Source organism: Erythrolamprus reginae, chromosome 2 (genome assembly GCF_031021105.1).
Source record: "Erythrolamprus reginae isolate rEryReg1 chromosome 2, rEryReg1.hap1, whole genome shotgun sequence".
Lineage (NCBI taxonomy): Eukaryota > Metazoa > Chordata > Lepidosauria > Squamata > Dipsadidae > Erythrolamprus > Erythrolamprus reginae.
In genome coordinates, this window is record NC_091951.1 from 96131848 (window position 1) to 96150956 (window position 19109).

At 39.3% G+C, this 19109-nt stretch overlaps 1 protein-coding gene across 1 annotated transcript in view; it reads left to right on the forward strand.

Moving 5' to 3' along the window:
* GNAI2 (G protein subunit alpha i2) overlaps nucleotides 1–15880 on the forward strand; it is a 155988-nt gene extending 140108 nt beyond the window's left edge. Inside the window, exons 6-9 of the mRNA XM_070738779.1 lie at nucleotides 5442–5571; nucleotides 6511–6664; nucleotides 13165–13390; nucleotides 14663–15880. Of these exons, the coding sequence (XP_070594880.1) occupies nucleotides 5442–5571; nucleotides 6511–6664; nucleotides 13165–13355 (475 nt within the window). The 3' untranslated portion in view covers nucleotides 13356–13390; nucleotides 14663–15880. The remainder of the gene's footprint in view (nucleotides 1–5441; nucleotides 5572–6510; nucleotides 6665–13164; nucleotides 13391–14662) is intronic.
* The last annotated feature ends 3229 nt before the right edge of the window (nucleotides 15881–19109 follow it).

Genomic DNA, 19109 nt, shown 5'->3' on the forward strand with positions numbered 1-19109 from the left:
TACCCTGTGTCATAAAGTGTAATATAAACTGAATCATACTAAATACCATGAGAAAATAATTACTATTTATTTATTTAAATGCTTGCTTGCTTGCTTGCTTGCTTGCTTGCTTGCTTGCTTGCTTGCTTGCTTGCTTGCTTGCTTGCTTGCTTGCTTGCTTGCTTGCTCATTATTTGGGCTTATATACCGCCTAACTCCCAAAAGACTCTAGGCAGCTCACAGCCAAATACGAATAAAAGATAACAAAAAAAAAAAAACCTGAGGGGGGAGGGAAAGCAGGGCAGAAGATTGCCCAAACCTCCGTTTCTATCCCCTCCTTCATCCATCATAGGCTGTTTCCCTTCCCTGTCTTGCTCATGAGCGATGAGGATCTCTGAGATCCTGGCTGTACTTTCTCAGCTTCTATTGTTGCTGAGGGAGGAGGGAAGGCAGGGCAGAAGCTGCCTTCATTCCCTAGGCTGCTAAGGAGGGGAGGGGGAGAAATGGAGATAGCTCCTGCCATCCATTGGGCAATTTTCTTGCCTCCGGGGCTTCAGGGAAGTTTCTCTGAACCCTCCAGAATGCAAAAAATCCCAGCACAAGAGCAAACCAGAAGAGTACTTTTCCGAACTTCCGGTTTGTCCATTTGGTTCCGGGGCTTCAGGGAAGCTTCCCTGAAACAGCAGCCGGGGGGTGGGGGTGGGTGGTTAGCCTTTCCGAAGGCCAAAAATTGAACTGACATAGGGCAACACCTTGCGTGCCCTCCGATATGGCTCCAATGTGCCAGTGCCATAGGTTTGCCATCACGGCTCTAGGCACTGGCCCATCGCATCCACTGTTTCACTGAACTGACACGGGATGGAGATATACAGCTGAGTATTATCAGCCTACTGCTGAAACCTCACCCAGTGTCGTCGGATGACCTCGCCCAGTGGTTTCATGTAGATGTTAAATAAAAGAGGAGAGAGGACTGACCCCTGGGGCACTCCAAGAGAAGAGGCATAGGGTTCAATCTCTGTATTTCCACCAAAACCAACTATGACCAACTGGAGAAATAGAAAGAGAACCACCATATAACGGAGCTTCCCATTCCCAACTCCCTTAGTTGTATTAACCTCTGCAAAAATTGAGGATACATAAATAAATAAATTGCTTTTAACAGCTTATAATCCATTGTAATATACAGTGATCCCCCGAGTTTCGCGATCTCGATCTTTGCGAAACGCTATATCGCGATTTTTCCACCCGATGACGTCACTCCCTTCCTTTCTCATCTTTCTTTCTCTCTCTCTTTCTCTATCTTGCTTCTTCCTCTCTCACACTCTCTTCCTCCCTCTCTCATCTCTTTCTTTCCTTCTCTCTCTTTCTCTATCTCTCCCCCTATTGCTCTCGAGCGGCAAGCGAGCAGCCGGGCGGGCGGGTGAACGGGCAAGCGAAGCGGCCGGGCGGGCAAACGGGCAAGCGATCTTGGGGTTTTCCCTTTGCCTGGGCGGCGGGAAGACCCAGGGAAGGTTCCTTCGGCCGCCCAACAGCTGATCTGCTCCGCAGCGCGGCAGCAGCGAGGAGCCGAAGATGGGGTTTCCCCGTTGCCTGGGCAACGGGGAAACCCCATCTTCGGCTCCTCGCTGCTGCCGTGCTGCGGAGCAGATCAGCTGTTGGGCGGCCGAAGGAACCTTCCCTGGGTCTTCCCCGCCGCCCACACGCAAACTCCACCATCTGCGCATGTGCGGCCATGGAAAAAGGGGCGCACATGCGCAGATGGTGTTTTTACTTCCGCACCACTACATCCCGAAAAATCGATTATCGCGAGGGGTCTTGGAACGGAACCCTCGCGATAATCGGGGGATCACTGTAAGTCAGAATAAAAATTTCCTATGGCACTTCAGATATAGTTGGATTAATATTCTGCTTAGCTATGTCAAGGTAATACCTACTGGAGTTAAGGACACTTGAGATAGCCATAGCTTTTTTTTTATAACCTTCAAGTAAATATTGCATAAGTGCATAACCCTTTCTTCCATCTTTCCTCTCCATTTTCAACAAACGCTACTGTTCTTAAATAAAATGCTCTGATCAGTTCCACTCCCTTCAGCTACAGACCTTTGAGCAATTGCAAGTGTGGGGAAGTAAATCAGAATTTCATCCAGTTGTGCAAGATTCCAAGTATTTCTGGGTCAATACTCTTATTAAGTAGTGGCCAAGTTGGCTCCTTCCTTCCTTTTTTCCTTTGGTAATGATTTCCTAGGTGCATATGGCTATTTTTCTTTCTCTTCCTCTCTGTACCACTAAGCAGCTCAATATATAACATTGCTCAGCTTATCTTTATGTTCAGTGAATGAAAAGATGTAGGGGAGGGGAATCTGTCTTTCTGTCTATCTAGATAATTTCCATTGTTTAAATATTTTACTTGAGTTATATTTGAAAGCTTATTGTTGTTTTGAATCTTAAAGCATGAACATGTTTTCTTGTGACATCAATGGGCCAGTTGCCTGCAGTCATTGGAATTCTGGACCTAACATTTCAGCTTTGGAACATTGTAAGATATAATCATGCAGAGCTTAATTGGGAAGTCATCTAGCATTATGAAGGGTAATTTCTAATCCATTAGGGACCTTTTTAAAATTCTTACTAGACAACTTAACTGTTCATTAAGCAACATGGAATATCATATGATTTCTTGATTCATTAGGGAGATTAAAGATTTCCCCACACAGACACAAACATTGAAAATAATTCCTGGATTTATAGTCATATCCACTGTGTTGCAGCCCACACACTTTTTTTTGCAGTTTTAGCACATCACAATTTCCTCTTCTCTACCAACTGAGGTTGAAAGATACAACATGAATTCAAAAATGCTTTGGCAAGTAGTCTATTGCCATAACTGAGTAAATAAACATTATATTCAAATTAGCTTCTACAAATATGCATATAAAATTTGCCTAGGTTTCCAATTGATTTTGTTGATATTAAAACAAAAACATCAACTAATTACAGATGTCTGCAGGTATTAATAGGCAGTCATGACCGAGTTTCAGATGGTGAAAATTTTAAAGCAGATTCTTTCCAAGAATTAATGGAATTACACACAAAGGAAGCTAACTGGGCCCCCTAAACTTGGGACTTTCAGATCCGGGACAGGCTCCTAAACAGATGTTTCAGCTTAGTTGCTCTTGTTGTTCTTCATGTTCTGTAGAAGTTATTTATTTTTCTTCTAAGAGTTCTGCTTAACCTGTCTATATTTAATATGTATTTCTCTTGGCTGTGCACATTTGGTTTAGATTTATTTATATTTTGATATTTTGTTATGCTTTCTATGTTGATGTCTGAGCTGTTTTCTAAGATAAACAAGGCAGGCATTTTAATATAATTTTAAATGGGGGCATTAAGAAATACCTAAACAACTCCTTTGATTTGATGTAAAACTTTTAAGAAAGACCATCTTGTGAAGTTACCTTTCAAAACATTTTTTTCTTAGAATTATGTACATTCAAAAAGCAACAGAGTCAATTATTTCTTCTTTCCTGCCCCAAGGCTGAGTTGCATATTTCATAGAATGCATAATATTGTCAAGTACAAGAGCTTCAGGTGAAGTGCATCTCCTCTCTTGGAATATGGAAAAATATTACCTTGTGTTATATTGGTTTGACAGTCTTCTGGAAAAATTACCCTTCAAATGCTTGTCCATATTTTCATGCATCTGTTCTTTTGGATATCCCAAATATATTTCTTTCATGTCTTGCATAGTACATTTAAAAAAATCTAAGAATTTCATCCCAGTTTAAACAACTAGTCTGTATAGTGGACCTTCTGCAAGGATTTTAGACTACAGTGTTCCCTCGATTTTCACGGGGGATGCGTTCTGAGACTGCCCGCGAAAGTTGAATTTCTGCAAAGTAGAAATGCGGAAGTAAATACACTATTTTTGGCTATGAACAGTATCACAAGCCTTCCCTTTACACTTTAAACCCCTAAATTACCATTTCCCATTCCCTTAACACCCATTTAGATTATTACTCACCATGTTTATTTATTAAAGTTATTTTAAAAAAATATTTATTAAAGGCGGATGAAAGTTTGGCGATGACATATGACGTCATCGGGTGGGAAAAACCGCAAAGTATTTTTTAATTAATATTTTTGAAAAACCATGGTATAGACTTTTCGCGAAGTTCGAACCCGCGAAAATCGAGGGAACACTGTATTACTAAATAATTTGCCTCACATAGTAACACCTGATTTATATTTTTTGGATTCAAATCTAATCTACACTGTTCAAAAAAATTAAGGGAACACTTAAGCAACACAATATAACTCCAAGTAAATCAAACTTCTGTGAAATCAAACTGTCACCTTAGGAAGCAACACTGAATAACAATCAATTTCACATGCTGTTGTGCACATTCAACTTTGTGCAGAATTAAGTATTCAATGAGAATATTTCATTCATTCAGATTTAAGATGTGTTATTTGAGTGTTCCCTTTATTATTTTGAGCAGTATACAGTAGTTGAAACCTAGTTAGTGAATTGGATGGGAGATTACTTGAGAATACCTGAGCTGAAAACTGGAAGGATGATTTTTCAAATGAAAAGTCATACAAGCAGAAAAAGACAATTCGATATGCTATATGGTTTCCATAGAAAAGCCATAGATAAGTCCACAAAGTCATTAGCAGACAAGCTTGACTAAAAGAGAACTTTATCTTTATTGAAATGTTTGTGGAGTTAGATATGAAAACAGTACCAGCTATAGATTTATTTTTCAGGGTTTTTTTTATTGTATCATTAGTAAATGAACATTCATTGATTTCTTCAAAGTTACATTTTGTTTCCATGTTTATAAATGACCTTTTTTATTTTAATTTTCAATGAGGTGGTGCTTCTGCAGTTACTGCAGAGTTTGTGGTTAGTAATAATAACAATAACAACAACAACAACAACAACAACAACAACAACAATAATAATAATAATAATAATTTATTAGATTTGTATGCCACCCCTCTCCGAAGACTCGGGGCGGCTCACAACAATAATAAACACAATGTTACAGTGGAACAAATCTAATATTAAAAGAGAAAAAGACATATAAAACCCTTATCATTTAAAACCAAACAACACATACATACCCAACATAAAGTATAAAAGCCTGGGGAAGGTGTCTCAGTTCCCCCATGCCTGGCAATATAGGTGGGTCTTGAGTAGCTTACGAAAGACAAGGAGGGTGGGGGCAGTTCTAATCTCTGGGGGGAGTTGATTCCAGAGGGCCGGGGCCACCACAGAGAAGGCTCTTCCCCTGGGGCCCGCCAAACGACATTGTTTAGTCGACGGGACCCAGAGAAGGCCAACTCTGTGGGACCTTATCGGTCGCTGGGATTCGTGTGGTAGCAGGCGGTTCCGGAGGTACTCTGGTCCAGTGCCATGTAGGGTACAGCGTACAGTAACACTGTAATTTTGCTTGCAGGATGTTTGATGTGGGGGGCCAGCGGTCTGAGAGAAAAAAGTGGATCCATTGCTTTGAAGGAGTTACAGCCATTATCTTCTGTGTCGCTCTTAGTGCCTATGACTTAGTTCTGGCTGAAGATGAAGAAATGGTAAGGATACAATCATAATAAATGAAGCTATCCTACAAGTCAAACCACTGATCCTTTCAGCTTAGTATTTTTTACACTGATTGGGCAGTTACTCATTAGTCTATTGTGCAGAATATTTTCTTTACTAGTTCTCCCTGTGTCACATAGAGATTCAATGGTTTGCATGCAAGACCGGTACTGTACCTGACCTATTCCTTTGTCAAATGTCTAGTCTGTCCAACTCCAAACTTATGAGTGGCTTCACAACTTTAAAAAATTAACCACATTATATACCTGTTAATTCCCTGAAAATAAGTCAACTGAAAGTAACAATTCTTCATCCACTATTATTTCATTTTGGTTTAAGATTGATGTCGACGATTGGTGGAAGACAAATTATTATGTAAAGAAGTATGGCTTTAGGAAGGACAGGGCAGAGCAAATAATACTACTTGAATTTAAACATGCCTGGGATAAACATATATCCATTGTAAGATAAAATACAGGAAATAGTAAAAGGGCAGACTAGATGGACCATGGGGTCTTTTTCTGCCGTCAGTCTTCTATGTTTCTATGTTTCTACTTTTTATCATGGACCAACAATGCCACTTTGGATCGCTTGTAAATCCAAAGTGGCATTGTAGGTCCATAATAAAAAGTAGTATTATTTGCTCTGCCCTGTCCTTCCTAAAGCCATACTTCTTTACATAATAAAAATGTTGATATTTTAAAATAATTTGTCTTCCCCCAATCAAAATGAATAAATCAAAATGAAATAATAGTGGATGAAGTCTCTACCCTATGCCGAAGTGTGCTTTCAACATAATGAAGTTAATATTTTCTGAGGTGTTCAATAAATATAAGGAAAACATCTTTTTGTTAATTTAATTTAAACATTCTAAGAACAATATTCTTGCTCTGAGTTCACATTTGGGCTGAGAATGTTCTCTATCTTGACAGAATCGGATGCATGAAAGTATGAAGCTGTTCGATAGTATCTGTAACAATAAGTGGTTCACAGATACTTCCATCATTCTTTTCCTCAACAAGAAGGATCTTTTTGAAGAGAAGATCATCCATAGTCCTTTGACTATTTGCTTCCCAGAGTACACAGGTAAACATTTTCTTTGTTCATCTTTCAAATTTGATCCACATCTCCACATCCTATATGGAATTAATCATACGCTTAATTTGGCTTAAGAATACTATTTTTAGCTGCATTGCAATGAATGCCTCTTCAGGTCAATTCCTACACTTTGTCATTGTTCTTGGGTTCACTGAAGTTCATGTGCTCTATATCAGTGTTTCCCAACTTTGGCCACTTGAAGGTATCTGGACTTCAACTCCCAGAATTCCCCAGCCAGCATTCGCTGGCTGGGGAATTCTGGGAGTTGAAGTCCAGATATCTTCAAGTGGCCAAGGTTGGGAAACACTGCTCTATATAGATAATTCTCAATTAATAACGATAAATGGAACTGGGATTTCCAGCATTAAGCAATGCAGCTATAAAGTGTAATGTCATGTGACCACATTGTTTAGTGATGGCAATCCTGGCATTTCCCATTGTCCTCACTAAGCAAGGATTATGGGTCCTTAAGGAAGTCCCCAGATGGCTCACAAGCTGCTGACTGACAAGTAAGGCATGGCATGAAAGTGGTGAATCTGAGGTGCTATCAGGTAGAGGAGGTGGGGAAAGAAATTCACAGAGCAACTTGTAACCTTGTTGACTTGTGGGAAACGGGCATGGCCAGAACTTCAAAGATTGGTGAGAAGTGCCATTCATAACTTTGAATAATTGATGTATGAATGGTTGTTAAACAAGTACTATCTGCATTCACCAATTATCCATAATACCAGTTAATATGCAAATCATTTGTGGGGAGTGAGGAGAAAATAAACCCAGAACAGGAACCTGTCCTTGCTGTTCCTTTTGTTCTCCAAAGATATTGTAAATGAGCAACTTTCACCTTCTTTCTGTAATTTCACTTTGAAAATGAGCCAGATGTATTGAAAATACCGAACTTCCCCACTATTTCAATTCCTTTGGATTCTCTTGTGAATTTTCAAGACTTTTAAAAAAGTGGCTTGTTCATCTTTCATGTTCCATCAACGTAAAACATATTTTTACTATTTAAAATACAGCAAGATAAATTTTTGATATTACAATTTACCATGTATTTACCACAGTATAGGGAGCATTCCAATGTATTTTTAGGATCATAAACACAGGGGTCTTGATATACAGCTCTGCCTTCTACCTACATGATACTTACTTTTCAAGTACCGTACCTTTTATTCCTTGAAACACTATGAAATTTAGCAAGGCAGCTGTATTTTATCTTTGAGAATAAAACTGCAAAAAAAAATTCTTGCCTAGAGAGATGTTCAAAGTACACTTTGGACAAATCCGAAGTCTCCAGAGACTCATGCAATTAATGATAAAGAGGATAACAATAGCACTTAGCCTTATATACCACTTCATAGTGATTTACAGCCATCTCTAAGTCAGCATATTGCCCCCAACAATCTGGGTCCTCATTTTACCGACCTCAGAAGGATGGAAGGCTGAGTCAATCTGGAGCCTGGTGAGATTCTATCTGCCAAATGGCAGGCAGCCAGCAGTTAGCAAAAATAGCCTGCAATACTATTCTAACCTCTGTGCCACCACCCTAACAGTAGCAAAGTTTATATATTGCTAAAAACCTCACTCCAGATATTCAATAATGTTGGGAATTTCATAAAGAAAAGGAAAACCATTAAGGTATGATTCATCGATACTTGGCCATATGGTCCAACAGCCAAAATGTTATATGCAGCTAAATAATTTCATGGGATAATTCCTTTAGATCTTCTCCTGCAAATTATGTCAGAGATGGAAGATGGGAGTGGGAGAAGGGAGTTGATGGAGAGAGAAAAATGAGCAAACATGTTTCCAGAAACTAGTTCAGAATGACAATGCCTTGACCTCAGCCAAGCCAAACCAATCCAAGTAGTAACACTGTTCATCAGTAGTAGTCAAGAAGTTGTTAATTATGTTTGCAAATACACATACTTTTAATTTCAAAGAATCTTTATGTTGTATTGTGATAGTAAGAAATATAATGGATTTGTTATCAGCGGTAATGAATTCTGGGCAAGTAGTAAAAAAAAACACATAACATGAAAGGGTAGATATGGAGACTATCTGTGGAATCTACTCTCAATTGATGAGGTACTGTATTATAATTGTGAAACTTCCTCCAAAGTTTCCAAGTGCAAAAGAAAACAGCAACTGTTACTCTAAAAAGAATTTTTTGCAGAAGAAAGCCAATTATTTCTCAGCGGTGTGAAAACGTCAAGTATGTACAGACTTTGCATGTGTATAGAAGATTGTATGTTCCATAATTTAAGTTGAACACTAACCCAGCAAAATTCATTCAGCTGAAGTGCAGTGGGGCATGGCATGTGCTAAAGCGTAAGAACCCATGGAAAAATGTATTAAACATGAATAAATTGACATCAAATGAAAGCAGAATTTGTCATCTGCAGATTTACAATACATAGGAATATATAAATGTGAGAAAAATGGGTGTTAACAAGTTATTGAACAGTTTAACTGTAAATTTTGATTAGAATACCTAGAAGAATATTAAGTATTTATTTTGTCTACTTATACAATAAATAAATTGCCAAATTGGCCAGCCAGAATTAAATCATGGTGACTCTGAGTGGCTTATAGAAGTGTAAACCTCAAATGCCAAGTTCTAAATAAACTCATCCCCCATTAATGGCAACAATTCAATATAGATCATCCTTCCAGAAATCAGCGCCTTCAGTATCTTTAATATCCTTAATCCCCACCCATGCATGGCATTTAGCCATTATGCTTGTAGATTATAGCTCAAGCACTTGGCAAGGAACAATTTCAGGAAGGACTGTTTCTGCCTTAGAACAAAATTGCATAATACACTGACTTCCTTTCTGTTAGTGTGTACATTTTTGGACATAAAACTTTTCCTGCCCACAATTAGTATCTTTCTTTAGATCCTTTTATTTATTTATCACAGCTGTTTCTATGTCACTAATTTAAACTGGCTTTTTAATAATATACTCTCTTAAATCAATTTCAATGCAATTAAAAGCAGTTCTTACCAATCATACTGTTATTCCACTATTTATATACGGTACTAGACATCTTGAACATCCACACTATCAAAAGCAGAAATTGGCATAAAATTGCCTGAGGATGTATTCATAACATCAGATATACTTATGATGCCACCTTAGGGGCCTGGTATTGAGGAAGACTTAAAAAATATTTTTGCGGAAAGTCAGTTGTGCAAAATCTGGTTTTGATAGTCAATATTAAAAGAACCATGGTTATGTCAATTTCTAACAACAACCCAATTGAAAGAAAGAGTTAAAGATGCACTGAAAATAATAACAGACTTTATTTTCTTTTACTCAAAAATCCCTAAGGTTGGAGATTGTAGTGATGACATAAATATATGCCTCCTTGTTGGAAGAAAGCCTGTGACAAATATAGAACAGAAGAAAAAGTACAGAGACCTCACAGTACCAGCAGAGGGTATATGTTGTCAAAGCCATGGTCTCTCCAGTTGTTACACATGGCTGTGAAAACTGAACCATCAGAAAGGCTGAATGAATAAAAATTAAATGCATTTTTAAATTTGTGCTGGAGAACATTGTTGAGAATACCCTTTTGGGGGGAGGGGTAATTCTGCCCCCCCCTCAACATACATTCAAACAATGCAGTACAGTATAGCATCTAATTTTCCATGAATAAAATGCAGTATTTTGTTAGTAACTAACATCAATCATCAAAAAAGTTGCAGATTTTTTTTTCTAATTTTGTCATCCAGTACATACATTTTCTTTTGATTAAATTCCCTCCTTAATGTTCCTTCAAAAAATATAACAACAATCATAATTCTAACTTATTAACCATTATGCCATAGCACTTACTTCCTTTATTTATACATTTTTCTATAAACTAAGAAAACTTTGTATAACCAATCAAATGTTAGCAAAAAGAAATAAAAACCCCCAGAACATAACACAAAAAATTCAGACTTCTTCCCCCCTCTAAATAGTACATTTCCCAAATTTTTAAGATTATTTCAACCCATTAGTCAATTAATGCTTATCTACATTTCTTACTTAATTGTTAATTTAAATATCAATCAATTTCAATCATTTTGAGAAAAGAAAAAGTTTCTAAATATTCTCTAATTTCACTCAGTCTTTAATAATCTAAATCAGTACTTTAATAATAATCACTACTAATAATTCTATTAATAGATTAGATTAGATTTATTAGATTTGTATGTCGCCCCTCTCCGGAGACTCGGATTAATACCAGTAATCAATTCCTAAATTCATATATCTAATTAAAAATAATAATTAAAGTTAAACAAAACAGTTAAGAATACCTTGAGCAACAAGAAAAAGAATAATTCAATATGGGCTGAAGGAAAACAATACTGTTCATTGAAATCACTAAAATAAATATTAATATCTGGGGCATATAATGCCAGAAGCAAAAGCTTTTGGAGAGCCAAAATATTAAAAACCGAGTTTGTAGAAGATAAAAGCCAGAGAAGATAAGATGGCCAGATGGTATTGCTGATACCATGAGGATGAGATTACAAGAATTCAAAGGAGTTATTGACAGATCATCCTGGGGGCTATTGTCCATCAGAACAAAGTAGTGGAACATGACCCTGAGATGCTTCCACCATCCTAAATGTGAATCAGTTGCCATGTATCCGAATGTAAATCACATGACCATGGGTATGCTGCAACTATCATAAGTATGAAAATTGGACATGTCATTTTTTTCCAGTGCCATTGTTACTTCGACCGTCACTAAATTAACTGTTATAATTTCTGAGGACTACTGTCCTCTGCACGTAGCCCAACAAACATGGTCTTAGTGTGTGTGCACTAAATAGTAGGTACCAGAGGGACAGGATAAAATGTTGGCAATGGGAAAAGGAAGTTGCCCGGTTTGTTTTGAACTTGCTCTATATTAGCAAAAGGTGTGCCATTTTTGTTTGCTGATATTCAGCCCCACGAGAATTTACTTAGTTCCAGTTTTATAGCTATTAAAGTATAAGATTAAAAAATGTAAAAGTGCAGCACCACATTCCAAATATTCTGATGTATACACATATCTGATCAAATGGCATTTTTTGCCCTCTCCTTCCCAGCCCCTCCTTTTATTATTATTATTTATTAGATGTGTATGCCGCCCCTCTCCAAAGACTCAGGGCGGCTCACAACAGTAATAAAAACAGTATAACAATGGGACAAATCTAATAATAAAAATATATAAACCCCCCAATAATTAAAGACCATACAGCACATACACACCAAACATGAAATATAAAAAGCCTGGGGGAGATGTCTTAGTTCCCCCATGCCTTGCGATGTAGGTGGGTCTTGAGTAACTTGCGAAAGACAAGGAGGGTGGGGGCCGTTTTAATCTCCGGGGGGAGTTGATTCCAGAGGGCCGGGGCCGCCACAGAGAAGGCTCTTCCCCTGGGGCCCGCCAAACAACAATGTTTGGTCGACGGGACCCGGAGAAGGCCAATTCTGTGGGACCTTATTGGCCGCTGGGATTCGTGCGGTAGAAGGTGGTTCCGGAGGTATTCTGGTCCAATGCCATGTAGGGCTTAACAAATGTTTTCTAAGATTCTAGTTAGTCTATAACTCAAGAGGGCCAGCAAAACTGAGACTTTAATTTCTCATATATAGGATTCTTGACTGAGCATAAGATTCCATGCTTTAGCATGCAGATTTATATAGAACATTCTAGCATTGCCGGTTTTATAGGCCAGTGTTTCCCAACCTTGGTAACTTGAAGTCCAGATATCTTCAAGTTGCCAAGGTTGGGAAACACTGTTATAGACAACCCAAATCTGGACTCATTAATTTCTGCCTTTATAACTGAAAAAAAAAAAATTACAGGGTAGGCCGGGATATTATATGACTGAATATTTTGGGTATCTTCTTTTCAAACGTTGGAAGGTTAGGGAGTTAATGCAAAGTGATCAGTTAATTAGGAGTTCTGTTTAAAAAAAAGAGTCTCAGATGGATTTGCTTCCCACCCCACCCCATGCAATCCTTATAATAGCTATATAGGCAAATTAACTCTTTTTTGAAGCTACTTCCTTCTATGCAGAGAGATTCTATGTTGACTATCGATCTGATAGATTGGATCATTCCAAATTTTGTTTCCTTGATGTGACTAAGCCTTGTTGCTCAGAGTTCCATAGAAAAGGGTTGGCAAAATGCCACATTCCTTCCTTCCCCTCCTCTTCTTTTCTCTTACCCCTTCCTCCATCCCTTCCACAAATTAATTTTGTTCCACGCTTACCACACTAACTCAATATCTGGCAGAGGGGGGAAACGGAGCTTTTTCGGGGCTGGAATCTCTTGCTAAGCTTTCCATAGCAACTCTGATTCTGTTTATGTGGATTGAGGATGGTTCTTGACTTTTTAAGCTAATGCACTTTTTCTTTAAGCATCCAAGCTGAAAATGGAGTCAAATCACATAACTATGGTATAGCAGTCTTTCTAACCATTGTTCTTTATCTCCCTCCTTCTCAGGGGCCAACAAATATGATGAAGCTGCAGGCTATATTCAGAACAAGTTTGAGGAGTTGAACAAGAGAAAGGACACCAAGGAGATCTACACCCACTTCACTTGTGCCACTGATACCAAGAATGTGCAGTTTGTCTTTGATGCTGTCACTGATGTCATCATCAAAAACAACCTGAAGGACTGTGGGCTCTTTTAGCTCTTCAGATGGCATCTACTGAGGAAGATAGAAAGGTGAGGCGTGATTAGAATAATGAGACATTTTAAGGCTACTTGTGATGAATAATCACACTTACAAACTCTAAAACACAGGAATCTGTGCCAGTTTCCTGAAAAAAAGCAAGGCTGGATGCACTTATCTGAAGTGTCTCATTTCAGGGAATATACAAGTCTAATTAGATGCAGGGAGTAATACTTTCCATTTCATCATTGATATTCACTGAATATAAAAATATGCAGTGAAGATCATGGCTTTCTGGATATAAGATGGGTTTTCATCTGACAAACTCCACCATCAGAGTTTAGTTTGTATTTGTGTAGTGGTTATGTTAATTTCGATTTGTCTAAACCACTATGATCCACAAAGCCTTACCAAACTACCCATGATTGGTGTGTTAATGATTCAAGGTTCCAGATTGCATTAAAACTATTTTTAATTTCAGAGACTGAAATTATATGCAGGGCAGAGTGAAAGTCATACTGTATTGAGCACTGATGTATTTTTTGTGTGTACCATTTACCTTATCCTATTCTCTTGCTTAGACAAGTAGTACATAGCAGACCACTTAAGGTCTGATCCTTATTTTGAATGCTCTTAGTATATCACATTTTAGGAATTAAGTATTCCAGGAGAAAAGAAAAGAAGTCTTCCAAATCAATTCCAGGGAAATTTGTTTTAGAAGTTTCCAAGTATAGTTGAATCACTTCTGTTGGTATGTCTCGGTATAGCTAGGCTATGAGACCTTTGACATACACTGAGCAGAGCATTTTAACAGAGTGTGGATGTGTGGTAAAGCCAAAGAAAAAGACACAGGCTTAGTTATGCTTAATAAGTACTATTTACATATATACAAAATAGAAACAATCCATAACAAGCACTAAGCCATCCAATATAATAAGAACTAAGCAAATACACTCCCCCCGAAGGCAAAGCAAAAGCGAATGAGCATTAAAGCATCATTGAGGGAAGGAGTACTGGCGCCCTCTTATGGCGAATCAGCCTAAAATATTTAAAGTGATAGTACAAGAGACTACAATAGGTAGTTTACAATGGCAAACCCTAACAACCATGTACCTTGTACTAACAACTTCCCTTTCTGGAAAACTTTTTTTTTTTTAGGAGAATGTTGATTCTGTCATAGAACAACTGGATTGGCTTAATGCAAATCAAAATTGAACTTTCTGGAATACCCAGAATGCACTCTGTCTCCAAATGCAGAGTTTTGTAACTCCAGTGTGTCTTCTGTAAGTGTGTATATGAACTTCCTTTTGCTCTTCCCACTGCAGGATACTTGAACTGCTCCATATGAGGAAGAGGCTGGTGTTGATGAAGGGAGGACTGCATCATTTAACAACTTCTGCTTCTTAAGTTTTGTTCCATTCCTTTAAATATTCCTAATGATGAGACTTTGGCAATTCTTCCTGTCCAAAGGACAGGGCCCATTGTTTCCCCTGCTCTGTGCTGTCTAGGTGCCTCCTGCAGGCTGTTTGTCTTCTCCCTATGCCCAGAAAGCCTTACTAAAGTACCAATGATTTGGTTTACTTGCCATAGTTGTAACATTTCCATATATGCCCTTTTCTTCTCTTTCTTTAACTGAAATCAAGATGGTAGCAAGTCGGAGGGCCTTGGATATGTTTGCCATGCTCTGCCATGCTTCTTTTTAAAGATACAAGGTGGGTTTTTGGGGTGTCCCCTCCTTTTTTTGCTTTATTTTTGTCCAAGCAACTTTCTGTCTGGCCCTGCCAAAGCAATCTACAGTCCATTTTTTTTTAACCTTCCGACAAGTGGAGCTCTTGCCACGGAGCAAGTTTTTCAGCTCCTACCTCTGTAATTTGCACAGACCAGCAAACAAACAAACAAAACAAAACACATTCCTTAAGAGTCAATTTGTGCAGGAAAAAGCTGGTCTATTGTTTTGTAAGAAACCCTTTTTAAAACAAATCGTATTTAAAATGTCCAGTAGTAAATGGTTGAGTTGCCCAGTATGAGCTCATCTTCTCTAGTAAATTTGTGCCTTGAGGGTGTCTGTATGTTTACATCTGTTCCTTAGTTTGCTTCAATGTGCATTGTGTTTAGAGTAGAATACAGTGGGTTCCTTCCCCTGTTTTCCAGCCCTTCTCTCCCTTTTTTGCTGTGGACCAGGTCAAGCTTTTTATGAGGGGGCAGTGCCCGTGCATTATAACGTGATTCGTCCTGGCCACAGAATTAGGTTCCTAAGGGCTAAGATTCCACTAAGCAATGTCAAACTTCTTTCCATTCCTTTGTGCCCCACCCCAGGGTCTGAGGGTACACCTGAGGTTGCTGTATAATGTCAGGTCTATTTTCATGTCTTTTCTTAGCTCTAACTGTAGTGTCAGCTGAAGAAACGCTGCTGTATGTAAGCGGTCCTGCCTGCTGTGCAGTTGATGGGCACTGGGCCATTAGTAACCGTCAGACGCAGCCTAGCTTTTATCACGTTTTACCAAATTGTTCACAGGTTTGAAATAATAAAAAGTAGAAAGAAAGGCTTCTTTGAACTGTGTTGCTTTTCTTCCGTCGTTCCAAATATATTTGAGCGCAGTATTTCATGGTGGGTTTTAATGATGGGATTATTTTCCTTGGTTTGTTAGCTTCTCCTAAACTTAAAAAAAGATGTTTTTGACTACAGCTGCAAGATCATTGGATATGATGATGGATGTACATGGGAGATGTGGCCCAAAACACTTTAAAAACCCAACCACATTACACATGCTCTCATTATAAAGTTGAAACATCCCTTTTTTGGAAACATGCTATCTTTTACTCCATATGTGTGGCCCTTCTAAAGAGTTTTGGGGTCTGGATGAATGCTTGTTTTTTTCTGAAATATGTAAACATGAGCATAATGCACCATAAGGCTGAAAGGGAAAATGTAAGTTATGAATAATAATTAAATACAGAAAAAGGGAAATGTGTTATAACCTTCAAATATAATTTTTCCTTAAATACATACAGTGACATATTTAAATATTTCAGTTCCAATACAGTGGTACCTCATCATACGAACTTAATTGGTTCCAGGAGGAAGTTCGTAAGGTGAAAAGTTCGTAAGATGAAACAGTGTTTCCCATAGGAATCAATGTAAAAGCAAATAATGCATGCAAATCCTTCAGGAAAATCCCAAACTTTAGAAGAGAGGCGAACAGAGGGCAGGGAGGAGCAGCTAAATGGGGCCGGTGGAAGAAGCAAGGCTAGGCTAAAGGGTGAGTGGGAAGGAAGAAAGGCAAGGGGGGCGCCCCTCCCTTTTCTTTTTTCAAAAGACACAGTTTCAGTGCCTTTGCAAGCATGCAAAATCTTTACTCCTCCAAGCTACCCCTCCCTTTTCTTTCTTAAAAAGACACCGTTTCAGTGCTTTTGCAAGCATGCAAAATCTTTACTCCTCCAAGCTGCCCCTCCCTTTTCTTTCTTCAAAAAAGGGGGAAAAAAGAAACCCCTTCATCCCCGCAGCAGCTGCTTGGGTTCGTAAGGTGAAAATAGTTCGGAAGAAGAGGCAAAAAAATCTTAAACACCGGGTTCGTATCTTGAAAAGTTCGTTAGAAGAGGCATTCGTAAGATGAGGTACCACTGTGTTTGTAGGGCGGCCATAAGAAAGGGGGGAGGTTCAAGCTACAGTGGTACCTCTACTTAAGAATTTAAATAGAAAAGTTTGTAAGTAGAAGCAATTTTTCCCATAGGAATCAATGTAAAAGCAAATAATGTGTGCAAACTCATTAGGAAAGAAATAAAAGCTCGGAATTTGGGTGGGAGGAGGAGGGGGAAGAAGAGGAGGAGGACAGTCATTGCCGAAGGAAGAAGGTGAGATGAGGGGAATTAAAAAAATCCAAAACTTTAAGGCTTTAACAAAAAAGAGGGACTCTGAGGCAGCGAGGAGGAGCACGTGCCTTCCATATACCCGGCGCAAGGCTGCCTCCCATAAACTGCACCAGAAAGAGAAACTCAGGCGGGCGAGAGGGGGGAGCCTCCCGCTCCTTTGACCAAAAGGCAGCAGCTGCTGCTGATGCTACCTGCTTCCTCTGCTTTCCCATGCTGAAGGGCTCCCCTCTCTCGCTCACTCGCTTTGTAGCTGGCGCCTTTCTTTCGCTGTGGTGCCTTCTCGGTTTGGCTGAAGCCGAGTTGATCCGGCTGGGGCGAAGCACCCCCTTTTGCCTTTCCACACTCGGACTCTCTGGGAGCAACCTCGCGCCGGGTGTATGGGAGGCAGTGCGACGGAGTCACCACAGCGAAGTAGTTTATTCCCTCTCCAAACGTCCAGAGAAAGGAAAACGCTCCGTTCGCTCTGGAGAGCCCAGAATGAAGGGACCATTTCTTTTCTCTGGGCGCTGACAGGAACTTTGCTAGATAAGAACCGGGTGTTCAAGATTTTTTTTTTGCCTCTTCTTAAGAACCATTTTCTACTTAAGAACCCGAGCCCAGAAAAATTTCCCAGGAATTTTCAGAGCGGCACAAAGGCCTGGCCAGTTTCCTGACATTCCCCCTTTAATCCTGGCCATCTCGGGGTTTTCTGGGCTGCCAGAGGAGCCTTTTGGTGGCGTTTAAGGAGGCTTTGGCAGTCCAGAGCGAGCGGAGCGTTTTCCTTTCTTTGGGCCCTTGGAGAGGGAATAAACCACTTCGCTGTGGTGACTCCCTCGTGCTGCCTTCCATACACCCGGCCCAAAGTTGCCTCCCGGAGCATCTGCGCACGGAAAGGCAAAAGGGGGCGCTTCACCCCAGGCAGATCACCTCTGCTTCAGCCAAACTGAGGAGTTACCACAGTAAAAGCACTGGCTACAAAGCAAGCAAGCAAGAGAAGGTGGCAGCCCTTCAGCATGGTAAGTAATAGGAAGCAGGTAGCAGCAGCAGTCGCGGACTTTCGGTCAAAGGAGCTTTTTTTTTTTAAGCCTTAAAGTTTTGGTTTCTTTTGATTCCACTCACCTCACCTTCCTCCTTCGGCAGCAACTGTCCTCCTCCTCCTCTTCTTCCTCCTCCTCCTCCCACCCAAATTCCGAGCTTTTATTTCTTTCCTAATGGGTTTGCACATATTATTTGCTTTTACATTGATTCCTATGAGAAAAATTGCTTCTACTTACAAGCTTTTCTACTTAAGAACCTGGTCACGGAACGAATTAAGTTCTTAAGTAGAGGTACCCCGTATACATACTGATACAGAAATTTTTGAAATATTATGCTGAATGCATACAGTATTATCTATGACGTTATTTGAATACAACCCATATAAGCTATATATAATACTTGTAGCTTGGTCCTAGTTGTTTGTACATATTTTTCATAATGTTCGCTATGCAAACAGCAAAAAGTGAGTTTGCCCAGTAGCAAATATTAAGTGACTTGACCAATACATTCCAAAATGAAGTTTACCCAAAGGGTCAAATTCATGACTAATGAGTGGAAGCTACCATAAATCTTAGAACCTGTGGGAGGAGAGTGACGTATTACCATGAATCACAAAAAGTTACACACACATACACCCCTTTTGTTGCCTTGGTGTGTGTTGGGGATAACCATCAGCAGATTTGAGCAGGCTTCTATTTGATCTTCAGGCAGTCTTCTGACTGACAAGTCTGGTGTCATGACTGCTCCTTTCTTGTTGTGAACAGATTGAACAAGTTTGTCACAGAAGCTCCCAAGTGTGCAAAACTAGAAGGAAAACAGGCCTAAACTGCAATGCATAGTTCCGATAATCGCCATGTTTCCCATCAGTCAGATAAAGCACTGTTG